Source organism: Oncorhynchus tshawytscha, linkage group LG07, assembly GCF_018296145.1.
Source record: "Oncorhynchus tshawytscha isolate Ot180627B linkage group LG07, Otsh_v2.0, whole genome shotgun sequence".
In the NCBI taxonomy this organism is placed as follows: domain Eukaryota; kingdom Metazoa; phylum Chordata; class Actinopteri; order Salmoniformes; family Salmonidae; genus Oncorhynchus; species Oncorhynchus tshawytscha.
In genome coordinates this window covers 5,297,197-5,310,208 of record NC_056435.1, presented here as the reverse complement: position 1 = coordinate 5,310,208, position 13,012 = coordinate 5,297,197, and the positions used below count along the sequence as shown (strand labels likewise).

The 13,012-nt window shown below is 44.9% G+C and overlaps 3 protein-coding genes across 4 annotated transcripts; 1 reads left to right on the top strand and 2 right to left on the bottom strand.

Moving 5' to 3' along the window:
* Positions 1-627: 627 nt before the first annotated feature.
* Positions 628-3,243, top strand: LOC112255412 (cerebellin-4-like). 2 transcript variants are annotated; one of them, XM_024428396.2, is made up of 7 exons: positions 628-1,111; positions 1,215-1,277; positions 1,370-1,432; positions 1,597-1,638; positions 2,229-2,291; positions 2,556-2,684; positions 2,904-3,243. In XM_024428396.2, exons 1-7 carry the CDS (start codon positions 796-798, stop codon positions 3,188-3,190), a joined length of 963 nt encoding a protein of 320 aa, XP_024284164.1. In that variant the 5' UTR covers positions 628-795; the 3' UTR covers positions 3,191-3,243. The 2 variants fall into 2 exon arrangements, with proteins under 2 accessions (XP_024284164.1, XP_024284163.1); XM_024428395.2 differs by having other exon boundaries at positions 630-1,123.
* A 3,205-nt stretch (positions 3,244-6,448) lies between these two features.
* Positions 6,449-11,879, bottom strand: LOC121846837 (protein cordon-bleu-like). Its single transcript, XM_042325022.1, has 4 exons — positions 11,790-11,879; positions 11,398-11,589; positions 10,809-10,913; positions 6,449-8,972 (listed from the first exon to the last, which is right to left on the bottom strand). The coding sequence occupies exons 2-4, from the start codon at positions 11,524-11,526 to the stop codon at positions 8,937-8,939; spliced, it is 270 nt and encodes an 89-aa protein (XP_042180956.1). The 5' UTR covers positions 11,527-11,589; positions 11,790-11,879; the 3' UTR covers positions 6,449-8,936.
* A 460-nt stretch (positions 11,880-12,339) lies between these two features.
* On the bottom strand, positions 12,340-13,012 carry LOC121846836 (cordon-bleu protein-like 1). Its single transcript, XM_042325021.1, has 2 exons — positions 12,786-13,012; positions 12,340-12,519 (listed from the first exon to the last, which is right to left on the bottom strand). Exons 1-2 carry the CDS (start codon positions 12,869-12,871, stop codon positions 12,369-12,371), a joined length of 237 nt encoding a protein of 78 aa, XP_042180955.1. The 5' UTR covers positions 12,872-13,012; the 3' UTR covers positions 12,340-12,368.

The following is a 13,012-nucleotide window of genomic DNA, read 5'->3' as shown; positions in this document are numbered from 1 at the left end:
AGCGAAAGCTACTCCGTGTACACACACACACACACACACACACGAGCACACACACGTACCAACGAGTGGACACACACACACACACTCCAACCGCAAGCACACCTATAGGCTTATTTATGATGAGCATATCATCTTACTACTACAGTATGAAAACCAGCCGTGAGGCTCCTTGTAAAACATCCTAAATCTATACATTTAATGGTATAATATATAGATTAAAAAAACAAATCAACAGATGACTGAATAAATTAATGGGAAGTACTGACTACTGGTTGTTCTGTGGGCTGCTCAATTGATTCGACAGCATGCAATAGTTTGTGTGTGTGTGTGTGTTTGTGTGTGTGTGTGTGTGTGTGTGTGTGTGTGTGTGTGAGCGCGTGCGCATGTGTGTGTGCATGTGTGTACATAACTGTAAAAAAAGAGTCATTATAATGTGACTGTGTTACTTGTGAATGTGTAATCAGTTAATCTGTGTGTCTACGGTGTGCATTCATTCACTGTGTGTGATCTGTCACAGTATTAGTACTATGTAAATAGATAAACACAAACATCAACACACGGTACCTTATGGAGATAAAGAAAGACCTTCAACCAAATAACAGGTTCTCCCACAACCTTGCAGTGTCTCAGATTAAAAAGGCAGTCAGCTCACCTTGAATTCTTCAGCAGGATCCTTGACGTTACTTTGTACACATCACGTCAGAAACATGTGAAACACTTCTCAGGCTTCACTACTCTTTTTGCCTGGAGTGAGCCTCACAGGCTGCGTTATTTCTGAAGAGGTGTCGTTTCAGAATGAGGGGTGCTGTAGCTCTGCTGGTGTTGCTGCTCTGTCGGTCTGGGACACGGGCTCAGGGAGAAAGTGGAGGGGATAGAGAGAGTTTAGTGGAGAGCCGCGGGACTGGAGATACAGAGTTGACTAGCAAACAGACGACCGGCCAGACCATCACAACGCCTGATATCTGGGGTGAGGTAGAGGAGCTTAGAGACGTGGTGGATAACCTGGGAACCATGATTTTGGAGCAGAGAGAGAAGATGAGGAACATGGAGAAAAAGATGGAAAGAAGGTGGAGAGAAAAATGGCGAAGAGGATCTGAGGCCAGACTGGAGAGTGAGAATGCTGGTATTTATGGAATTTGGTTCATTTAGAAGTCATTTCAGTGGAGGATCAACATGTTTTTGAGACTTGTTTTTTTTCTCTCCCATAAATCCAGCTATGGGGGCCAGACTGAGTGTCATCGAGAGGGAGGTAGAGGACTTGAAAGAACAGAATACAGGTCAGAGGGCTGTTTTGTTATATAAATTAATTTGTTATAATGAGGTCAGTTCAGAGGAGGATCATGAACTTACTTTCTTCCCACAATTCTAGCCATGGGCGCCAGACTGAGTGCCAGTGAAAGGGAGGTGGAGGAGCTGAAGAGAATAAATGCAGGTAATGTAGTTTGTCCACCAACATCAGTTGTTTCTCATTAGAAAGAAAGGGTCACGAATAAAACTGTATTTGTAAAATTGTCTATGAAGTTGTTTATAGACAGTTAGTTATGCATATTTCTCATATGAACTCACTTTTCATGGCTGTTTCCCATGCCATTTTAGCCCTGGAGGCCAGAGCGACAGACAGTGAGAATGGGAACACAGGTAAAGGACCGGATTCCCGGATCGTAGGCGTTTGTTGCCATTTCCTACTCCTCTGAACTGTCATATGCCTTAATTACAAACGTGTCTGGGATCTGTTAAATGATGACCCTAGTTTTGCCAAGGGGAAAGCACTGAGCTATGTAGGGAGAAAGGCAGGATCTCATGTTTGAGATAATGGAGGGGGACAATAGAGAGAGACTACTTCCTGGAGGACGATGCCATGCTGACTCATTCGTTTCCATGGGAATTCTTAAAAAGATGGGTGGGGCGAAGGATTAAGAGGGTGTGAACGATGCTGAATGGCCGTAAACAAAGAGCCCTCTAGAGAGGGCATTTTTCCTCCTACTTGTCTCCAAAATGTAAAAACAGGTTTATCAAATTTCAAAGAAACATATCTTAATTATATGATATTATATGCCATTTTGAAGCTGAGTCTGTAAATGTAAAAGAAAGACAAATGTAAAAGAAAGACAATCTTGAAAATTGGACATAAGCTCACCTTCCTGAGTTCAGTCACATATATGAAATCATTCTGGTTAAAACAGAGAGTTTAAGCTTCAGTTGACTACTCTGTCTTTTTGTAATGGTAGCCTTAGAGGCCAGACTGAATGCCAGCGAGGGGATGGTGGAGGAGCTGAGGAGAGAGAATGCAGGTAAACACCATGGTGCATATACCGTAGGCCTGCAATTGCACATGCTTGTAATCTAATGGAATGGCTGTTGGGCTGTTGGCGAATCAGTGTTATTTTTTTTCTTCATCGCCGAATGTGTTTGTAATATGATAAATGTTGCAGATTGCATCTTTGCTTTTCACTTAAACCTTTTGTTAGGATTTCATTTCCATGTCTTTTTAGGTGATTTTTGTCTTCATCAGGCTCATATTATGCATTTAACATGTTTGTTTTTGTCTTTAACAGACAGACCAAAGGTGGCCTTCTCTGCTGGTTTGACTAATGATGGATATTTAGGACCCTTTAATAGTATCACCACCCTAGTATACAGAAGGGTCATCACCAACATCGGCAAGGCCTACAACCCAAATACAGGTACAGAACACACACAAAAAAAACTTTCACCCTGTATTCAAATGTGATCTGGGATCAGATCATGTTCACATTAGACATCTGATATCAGACAGGTGTACACATGCATTGTGATTGTGTCATCTTTATCCCATATAGAAACATGTAGACAACCAGCTATTCCAGCGTTGCTAACAGTATCTGTGACAGTCTGTTAACTTATTTTACTCTCCTCTGATGCAGGTGTCTTCACAGCACCAGTGAGAGGACTCTACTACATCAGATTCACTGCCATGGGTCTCAAGGGTCCACCGTCCATAGATGCCTATATTTACCACAACGACAAGAGTGTCATGTTCAATCACCAGAACAATGACAATGGGCGTAATAGGTTCTTGTCTAATGCGTTGACTCTAGAGCTGGAGGCCGGGGATGTGGTCTACATGCGTCTCCCAGTAAATCAGGAGCTCTATGATGAAAAGTCGAGTAACTACAGCACCTTCAGTGGCTTCCTGCTCTTCCCTATGTGAAGGGAGCACTCTGGTGTGAGTTTGAGATCAATAAATTATCCAGATTATTTCTATCATTGATGTGAAGCGACTCCTTCACTCCGTCCAGGCTTTTCCTTGTATTTTTGACAGTTAGAATTGCAGAGAGAAAAGGAAATAAGATAATAAGAATCATAAAAATGAATGATTTATTTGATTTGAAAATGTAAAAGGTTGTTACGTTCATATGTTGATGGACATGATAAGAAGTCCAGACCCCTCTTTGACCAGGAACCAAGTCAAAGTGTGAACTGGTAACACAACAACGGTGCTTGTCCTAGTAGTGGTGTTCAAGGCACACCCAGGTTGACATTAAACAGACTGTGTGTGTCTCTCTCTCCCTACCTCCCCACGGCAAGGCCTCCACACCAACACAAAACAGCCTCTTCATCTTTGTCACCGCTTGTGAACAGAATTCAGAGAAAAAAAACATCATGTGGCGTTCCAAAAGGTTCAGTTTTGGGTCTGGTACTGTTCAGTTTATACAGTATATGTAACCCCTTGGCAGCGTTATCAGAAAGCACGTAATTGATTTTCACTGCTACGCACAGAAACATTTCTGTGTCACCAGAGTATTTTAGCTCCACAGATAAATTCGTAGACTGTATTAGTGGTTTAAATACTTGGATGGCTCACAACTTCCTCCAGCTAAATCAAGACAAGACTGAGGTACTTATTATTGGAGCCAATTATTACAGAGAATTTGGCTCACATTTTAATTCACGGGCAGTAAAGATAAAACACCAGGTACAAAACCTAGGTGTCATTTTATATTCTGAACTCAACTTCAAATCACACATTAGGAATGTGACCAAACTAGCTTTTTACCACCTGAGGAATATTTCCAAGGTGCGGCTGTTTCTCTCTCAGGCTGATACAGGGAAACTCTTTCCATGCTTTTATTACAAGCAGACTACTGCAATGCTCTCCTGTCTGGTCTACCCAAGAAAGCCATTGGTCAACTGCAAAACATACAGAACGCTGCAGCACAGGTACTGACCAAGACCAGACAGAGAGCACACATTACAACAGGTTTGAGGTCTCTGTACTGGCTGCCTGTGAGTTTCAGAATTCATTTTAAGATTATTTTATTGGTTTTTAAATCAATCCACAATTGTGCACCCCAATACATGTCAGACCTGCTTTCAGAGTACGTCCCTCAGGCCCTCTGTCCCCAAAGCCTAGGACCAAGAGGTATGGAGAGGCAGCCTTTAGTTATGCCCCCAACCTCTGGAATAGCCTGCCAGAGAACCTGAGGGGGGCTGAAACTGTGGACATAATTTAAAAGAGATCTTTTTAGTTTTGCTTTTCCTAAGTGTGCTTTTTAGTTGTTCAGTCTTTATTCTTTTTTTATCCTCTTATTTCAGTTTTTTTTTTCTTAATGTTTTTCCTTGTGAAGTGCAGTGTTGCATTTATGCCTGAAATGTGCTGTATAAATAAAGCTTGATTTAATTTGATCTAAAAGGCCCTGCTTAATCAAAGGCTTTATTAATTAAATATCTAATGTGACTGACACAATATGATCAGTGGATTTGTGGATTAATCTACTTCAGCCACACCTGTTGGTGACAGGTGTATAAAATCAAGCACACAGCCATCCAATCTCCATAGACAAAGATAGGCAGTAGAATTGTCTTACTGAAGAGCTCAGTGACTTCCAACGTGGCACCGTCATAGGATGCCACCTTTTCAATAAGTCAGTTCGTCAAATTTCTGCTTTGCTAGAGCTGCCCTGGTCAACTGTAAGTGCTGTTATTGTGAAGTGGAAACGTCTAGGAGCAACAACGGCTCTGCCGCTAAGTGGTAGGCCACACAAGCTCACAGAACGGGCCTGCAGAGTGCTGAAGCGCCAGCGTGTAAAAATTGTCTGTCCTCACTATCTAGTTCCAAACTGCCTCTGTAAGCAACGTCAGCAGAAGAACTGTTCGTCGGGAGCTTCATGAAATGGGTTTCCATGGCTGAGCAGCCGCACACAAGCCTAAGATCGCAATGCCAAGCGTCGGCTGGAGTGGTGTAAAGCTTGTCGCCATTGAACACTGGAGCAGTAGAAACACGTTCTCTGGAGTGATGAATCGCGGTTCACCATCTGGCAGTCCGACAGACGAATCTGAGTTTTGCGGCTGCCTGGAGAACACTACCTGCCCGAATGTATAGTGCCAACTGTAAAATTTGGTGAAGGAGGAATAATGGTCTGGGGCTGTTTTTCAAGGTTTGGGCTAGGCCCCTTAGTTCCAGTGAAAGGAAATCTTAACACTACAGAATTTAAAGACATTCAAAACAATTCTGTGCTTCCAACTTTCTAGCAACAGTTTGGGGGAGGCCCTTTCCTGCATGACAATGCCCCCATGCACAAAGCGAGTTCTGTACAGAAATGTTTTGTCAAGATCGGTGTGGAAGAAGCCCTGACCTCAACCTCATCGAACACCTTTGGGATGAATTGGAACGCCGACTGCGAGCCAGGCATAATCGTCCAACATCAGTGCCCGATCTCACTAATGCTCATTGCTGAATTGAAACAAGTCCCCGCAGCAATGTTCCAACATCTAGTGCAAAGCCTTCCCAGAAGAGTGGAGGCTGTTATAGCAAAAGGAGAGGCCAACTCCATATTAATGCCCATGAGTTTGTAATGAGATGTTCGACAAGCAGTTGTCCACATACTTTGGTCATGTAGTGTATAACATCATAGCCTAGGTTGAAATGCAACCTTTCATCACAAGAAGGAGAATGCCAGAGTTGTCACTTGTACTGGATATCTTTAGGTAGCTTCAGTGTGTGTGTGTGGGTGTGTGTCTCTCCTCTACCTTCGAGACGTGACTCTCCCTTAGGGGCGATAATGGCATTCTCCATGACAACGGCCACATGACATCGCCGCTGCCCTTGAGGGCCAGGACACATCCTCCGGGGGGGATCACCGTGGAAACACGATAGGGTCAGAGGTCACCTCACAAGCTAGAGGAGAGGAGTGTATCCCAGCGCTCTGCCCTGGTCTGGTAGTAAGAGACTTTAACCACAGGCTGCATCTGCTCTGGCTAGGCCTGACTATGTAGCGACGGCTGCTTGCTGGCTGTCTCTCTCTAAGGCCAGAGGTGAATCAATATACTGTGGATGCACTCAGCACCCATGCATACTGTTACACAGTGCAGCCTTCGGGCAGGGGTACAGTATGTCAACAGTACAAGATTTAACACTGTATATCATCTCAGTTTATTCAGTAATGTGTGGCACTCTGAACAACAATGCATTGCAAGAACATGATTTGTTTCACATCATGTCCATTTCATATCACATATCTTCCTGCAATGTTCTAAACATGGCACCCTGTAGAATATCCTTGTCAAATACCAACCATAACTTCATAATTGAAAAGATAACAAGGCTTGAAATAAAAACACTAATGCATTAAAAAAAAAACAGTAAAAAAAGTATAACCATTAAAGACAAAAGAAGATGAACGATAATTGATGCTCTTCTTTAGTATCTGGATATGTCAATGCTAATAATTGATCAAGTGTGGATCACAAAACAGCCCACTCAGTGGTTCTGTGCATGAGATATTTGTGAGGTGTGCTCCTGCCCTCCAGTGGCAAAAGAAAGCAACACACTAGTTGATTAAGGCATATCATTTACTTATAGTCATTTTACATGTCTGGGAAAAAATATATAGAATAATTCACTCAGAAAGGTGTGATATGTACAGAATGAAATGTAACATTTTAATTCGGCTTATTTCAGAGTTCTGTCCTTGGCAAACAAAAAGAGATGGTGAGGAGAGATTACGTAATATTTAATCTCGGTTTTGGCACATTTCAACACTAACGAGTCAGCAGGAAACTCCAAGTACAAAAATGCAGAGCCCATAAATACTGTACTACCAAGGTCAAATAAATACATCTTTGCATAAAAGTCAGAAATCGTAATAACATAACGAAAAGGCAGCACTGCCTCCAATTAATTCAGGTAGCATGATACAAAAACAAACATTCAGTGAACATAAAATGACCTGTACACTAATCAAACTCTTGGATGAAGTCCTGGATAAATGTTGTTTTAATAACGCGCTGACTCCCAGTGCAAAACAGGGGCCTGGGCTTCATTGGAATTTGTCAGTCGACCTCTAAGTGGGGTCCGTTTGGAGGTCATGTGACTATGTGGTGGCCGGCTCTACTTCACTGCAGTTGCCTCACCCTAAACAGAAACTTCCATTTCACAGATTTACTCTGAAGCCATTATGGCCCCTGTAGGACAAGAGACACGAATATCATCCGTTTAGATGAGGTCTTTCCTCCACCAGGTCACACAGAGTGTGAGCATGTCCATAGATGTATTCTACAGGGCCATATACCACCTTTTGCACAAACACATGAAGATAACAGACAAACACTAAGGTGTCTCAGAAGAATACCAGCCTGCCAGGATTGTTTAGAAAGGCATATGTCGCCATTTAATGTAACAAATGGCGTCTTTCCAGAGAGAGAGAAAAAAAATAAAAAATGACACTGTAGAATGTACACACTTCCATAAAGATATGCCCTTCCCTTCTTTCCTGTGTAATGCAGTGGAGGCTGGTGGGGTGAGCTGTATGAGGCTGGTGGGGTGAGCTGTATGAGGCTGGTGGGGTGAGCTGTATGAGGCTGGTGGGGTGAGCTGTATGAGGCTGGTGGGGTGAGCTGTATGAGGCTGGTGGGGTGAGCTGTATGAGGCTGGTGGGGTGAGCTGTATGAGGGCAGGCTCATTGGAATGTCTGGAATGGAAGGGTATCCAACACATAGAAACCCTGTTTCACTCTGTTCCATTTATTCCATTCCAGCCATTCCAATGAGCCCGTCCTCCTATGGCTCCTCCCACCAGCCTCCACTGGTGTAAAGAGTTCACCTGTGGAACATGTGAGGTTCACAGAGAGATCATGAAAGTTAAGAATGACAACTTTATGTATAGAAGGAAGCACATTGTAGTATGATAGGGGTAACCAATGGTTCAGTTTGGAGTCCAATCCAGTTGCTACAATGGCAAAATGTGCATGTCATCACTGTGTCAGTGCAGGTCAAAATCATCACTCACCGCATTGGTTAGCAGTAAAGCAGTGGAGGGTGAGGAGCCGGAGAGGGAGGGAAGCAAGTCTGGTGCTGGCCTTCGAGGACAGGAGGACTGGGACTTATGGGCGGCTAGAGCCACAGCCTGGGTAAAGCAGGAGGGAATGGCAGTTTTCCTGGCCAGGGCTGCAGGCACGTATATCAATGGTTTGTGCTGGGTCTAAGGCCTGGGTCTTCGCCAGGGTCAGGTCCACCTCCAAGCCTCTCTGCTCCTTCAGGGACGGCCCTAGGGGCACCACGGTAAATGTGGTCATCCCCTCCCTCAGACTGGGACTCCGACAAGCTTCACCAGGGTCCTTGGTCTTGAGGGGGGGGACTGAGTCCCTTACTTCCACCTGACGGTGTCAAGGACCCAGGTGAGCCTCCATTGGTGGAGTTGACGGGTCTTGGGGTTGGGAACAAAGGATGCTTGAGGTTGGCCCGGGTTTGACAAAGCAGGAAAGGGGTTAGTATCTCCCCTAGGGTGGCAGGGGAGGGAGAGCAGCAAGGAGAGGGATGGTAGGGATTGGAGGGTGGAAAGGTGCTAGAGGTAGTGGAGGGGGTAGAAGGGGGAGTGGGGGACACTCGAGGCTGACTCAAAGGCCTGGAGATGTTTGGGGATGAGGATGGGGAGTCCAGGTCCCCCTCACACTCTCCCATCACCTCCTCCAGTGTGTGAAGTGACTGTCCATTCCCTGTAAACACAGAGAAATTGTTAAGTTCATCTAGAATAGATAATGGCTGGTGGTTTGAGTAACTGAGGATTGCAATATAGGAAATAAGGGTGCAAAGATGATCGTAGATTAGATTGTGATTGAAATGAATACTAAGGTGGTTATAACTCCTTTTAGACACAGCCCAGTTTCTGACAAAACAAGTTAATCAAAGCACTTCAGTAAAATCGAACGAATACATTTGCACAAGGAATATCAACCTATTATCTCCTCAACAGACGTAGTTTAAACTATGACTGAAAAGAAAGAGGGGAATGGTAGAAAACATGTCAATTGAGGAGCAGAAAAACAAAGAAAACTGAAAGGACAAGTTGGAGACAATAAAAACCAAATCCCTTCGTGGTTTTATTCAAAAGCGAACTTGTGAGGTAATATACGTCATTTACACAGAGGTGTGTATTGTCTGATGCGTCTCTCTAGAAGGCACAGTTATGATGTTGCAGGAAATAAAGCAATGTGTTACTGTACTGAGAAACCTACCATCTAAACCCAGAGAAACGAAACAAAAGTTTACACAGGCGGTAAAAGCACAACACACTAACAAATGAAACAGAAATAAAATAAAGAGCTTATAAAGAAGACAACCAAGTGATAAACACGACAGTCCAAAAAACCAACATGGAGGAGAGCAGGAAGAATCGTTCACCACGGGGACAAGAGGAAGAGGAAAGGAGGACACAGCTCTCACTCGCCGTCTGCAGGGGAGAAAGAAGAGGACACAGCTCTCACTCGCCGTCTGCAGGGGAGAAAGAAGAGGACACAGCTCTCACTCGCCGTCTGCAGGGGAGAAAGAAGAGGACACAGCTCTCACTCGCCGTCTGCAGGGGAGAAAAGAGGACACAGCTCTCACTCGCCGTCTGCAGGACACAGCTCTCACTCGCCGTCTGGGAAGAGGACACAAGGGGAGAAAGAAGAGGACACAGCTCTCACTCGCCGTCTGCAGGGGAGAAAGAAGAGGACACAGCTCTCACTCGCCGTCTGCAGGGGAGAAAGAAGAGGACACAGCTCTCACTCGCCGTCTGCACTCGCCGTCTGGGGAGAAAGAAGAGGACACAGCTCTCACTCGCCGTCTCTGCGCCGTCTGCAGGGAGAAAGAAGAGGACACAGCTCTCACTCGCCATCTGCAGGGGAGAAAGAAGAGGACACAGCTCTCACTCGCTGTCTGCAGGGGAGAAAGAAGAGGACACAGCTCTCACTCGCCGTCTGCAGGGGAGAAAGAAGAGGACACAGCTCTCACTCGCCGTCTGCAGGGGAGAAACTCGCCGTCTGCAAGAGGACACAGCTCTCACTCGCCGTCTGCAGGGGAGAAAGAAGAGGACACAGCTCTCACTCGCCGTCTGCAGGGGAGAAAGAAGAGGACACAGCTTAGAACAGTGGTCTACAGTCCTGCTCAGGTGCCAGGATTGAGAAGTACTGCCTACAGGGAGCCCTAATCAGTGTTTAACAGCCTACAGATGAACACCACTGCCAAGGAGAACCAACAGTCAAGCAGGACAACCAGTCAGACAGGGGAATAGGAGTCAACAGAACGAGCCCACTAACATATTGACCACTAGCAGACAGGTGAGACACCATATGCAGTATATGATTCGACATGAGCCCACCCTCTAACTCAGGGATGGTCAACTGTATGATTTGGGTATGCAGACCCACGAGCCACTGCAGCCCCTCATGATAAGTTCTGTTTTTTTGTGCCCCCCCCCTCCATCAAAGTTGCCTATTCCTGATATAACTCAATATTACAACACTGCGAGTTCATTCAAATGTCAAGTCAACTAGTGATTCAAAATGACTGACCTTTGATCTCAGGGGTGATCCATTGTGGGTGTTAACACAGGAGGATGATGGTGGGGGGGCACAGGGAGGAGGCGTGGGGGCTCTCCTCTTCTTCCTAGAGGTCAACTGGAAAACACCAGAAACAAATACCACTTTAACCCAGGATCCTCCAAATCCACCATACATTCTCACTGTGTTCAGGGAACAAGGATTTGGACCACTAGTGTAAGTCTAAAGTCATCGGCTGAGTCTCAATAGTATTGACATGCTTCCTTTTCTTGTGTCCTTTTCTCTATAACCACTAAACTTGCAGGACATAGTCAGGCAATCAGATCAGGTGAAGTCAATATGGTGGAAGCCTCCCCTGTCCTTTCACCTATAGAGAGCCCCACGGTGGTGGTGTAATAATACCCATAAAAACCTAGTGGACAAACAAGGAAATGGTTCCAATCATTTTTCCACCATTCATTTTTCTAATAGGGGATTTTAGAAACACTTAAAATAAGGGCTGTGTTTCGTAAAGGCTGAACAAAGCAGACAAGCAAAGAAAACCATGAAATAGCATCGAGACACAGCCCTAAATCCTACTCCCTAACCACCAGTCACTCACCGGCTGGACGTTGAGGTTAGCAGGGGCGCTTTGGGAGCCTGCCATGGGGGGCATGGGTGCCCGTCTTTTCATGGCCATGGTGTTGTCCATGGGCAGGGTGTTGGAGGAGTGGGTACCCAGGGAGTTCATGCTGATGCTGGCCACCCGCTGGTTTTTCAGACCACGTGAGAAAGGGACACTCACTGAGAGACCCTTTAGAAGAAGACCACAGCAAAAAACACATCTCACAAAGCTTAATCAGTGTAGACTGAAATCCTACCACACACTCAATTCTAGTACGGCTGAGAGAAAAAACTGCATCCACAGATCTAGTCAAAGTATAAAATCTACTTCTGACACAATGCTTTACGTACAATATTAAAGCTAAGTTGTGGGAGAGTAAAATAAAGTACCTTTTCTGGTTTCTTCTTAATTCTCCTGGATAAGCAGAACAATCCTCTGTTCTCTTTCTCCTTCTGTTCCCTTTACTTGGTGGGGGGGGGGGACAGCTGTTCAAGATTAGAAATAGACATCCATGTTAGCATTTTCCTATTTACAGTATATAGACACGATGCACTCAGTGGGTAAATAATATACTGTAGACATTCTCCAAAACACAGTTTGGGTATGAAACAAGTATGCCACCAAAACTACCATGTCCTTGGCGTACAGTTCCCTTAGCCATCAAGGGACCTGCTCAGGTTTAAAGGTTCTTCAGAGCCATTGGCTCCCATTAAAATGGTGGACTCCAGGTCAAACTCACACTTCACACACACCGCAGGCAGGAGCTGCTCCAGAGGGACTCTAGGGCTGACCCTCACAACGACCTTATGGTTCTTCTTGTAGTTGATCAGCAGACGTAAAGTGACCTTTCAGGAAACAGTATCCCTTCAGTACATAAACTGACCTAGGTTGGAGATTGGCTAGTGTGTACAGATGCATTTTGTCAGTATTTACCTCTGGCACGTACAGCCTCCTTCTCCTCTCCCCCTTTAGGTTTCAGTAGGATCCTGTGAGGCTCCATGGCTCCAATCAGAGAGCTGGGATTGAAGGAGATTTGGTTTCTGGAGTTCTATGGTGAACTCCGATGGATTCAGGTGGTTCAGGGCACAGAGTGTGACCAGTATGTCCATCACAGGTTTACTGTAGGGAAAGAAACACAGCGCAGGTGTCCTACATGTGTCCACAGTATAGAGTTATATTCATGGTTTTAAATTCATTTCAATGATGTTCAAATAAATATGAAAGGAACCCATTTACATTTTAGTCATTTAGCAGATGCTCTTATCGAGAGCATCTTAGTGAGTGCATACATTTTCATAACTTTTTCGTACAAAGTCAATCCATTCCAAATACACAGTACGATTTTGTAGGGCTCCAACGAAACATTCTGTCTGTATGCCTCTTACCTCCCATGTATCTGGGCCGTTTTCTCCAGGCCTCCTGGTAGAACCACTGCTAGAGCATGCTCCCTCTCCAGCAGGTACTCCTCCATGGAGCCTTGACTGAATCTCAGGTGAATCTCCTAACAGAGAGGGACAATGTCAACATAAGGAGAGGAGATGACATCCTGTGAGAAGCTGATGCCACAGTCAACTAAAAGTGTTACTATAATACATGACTTACACTGCATGAC

Coding starts and splice junctions, on each gene's coding strand:
- LOC112255412 (XM_024428395.2), top strand. CDS start 796: ATGAGGGGTGCTGTAGCTCTGCTGGTGTTGCTGCTCTGTCGGTCTGGG. Junction 1,639..2,228: donor CAGTGAGAATGGGAACACAG/GTAAAGGACCGG, acceptor TTGTAATGGTAG/CCTTAGAGGCCAGACTGAAT. Junction 2,685..2,903: donor GGCCTACAACCCAAATACAG/GTACAGAACACA, acceptor CCTCTGATGCAG/GTGTCTTCACAGCACCAGTG.
- LOC121846837 (XM_042325022.1), bottom strand. CDS start 11,526: ATGAACTCCCTGGGTACCCACTCCTCCAACACCCTGCCCATGGACAAC. Junction 10,914..11,397: donor CTAACCTCAACGTCCAGCCG/GTGAGTGACTGG, acceptor GGTGTTTTCCAG/TTGACCTCTAGGAAGAAGAG. Junction 8,973..10,808: donor GATCACCCCTGAGATCAAAG/GTCAGTCATTTT, acceptor CTGTGTTTACAG/GGAATGGACAGTCACTTCAC.
- LOC121846836 (XM_042325021.1), bottom strand. CDS start 12,871: ATGGAGGAGTACCTGCTGGAGAGGGAGCATGCTCTAGCAGTGGTTCTA. Junction 12,520..12,785: donor ACGGCCCAGATACATGGGAG/GTAAGAGGCATA, acceptor CTTTCCCTACAG/TAAACCTGTGATGGACATAC.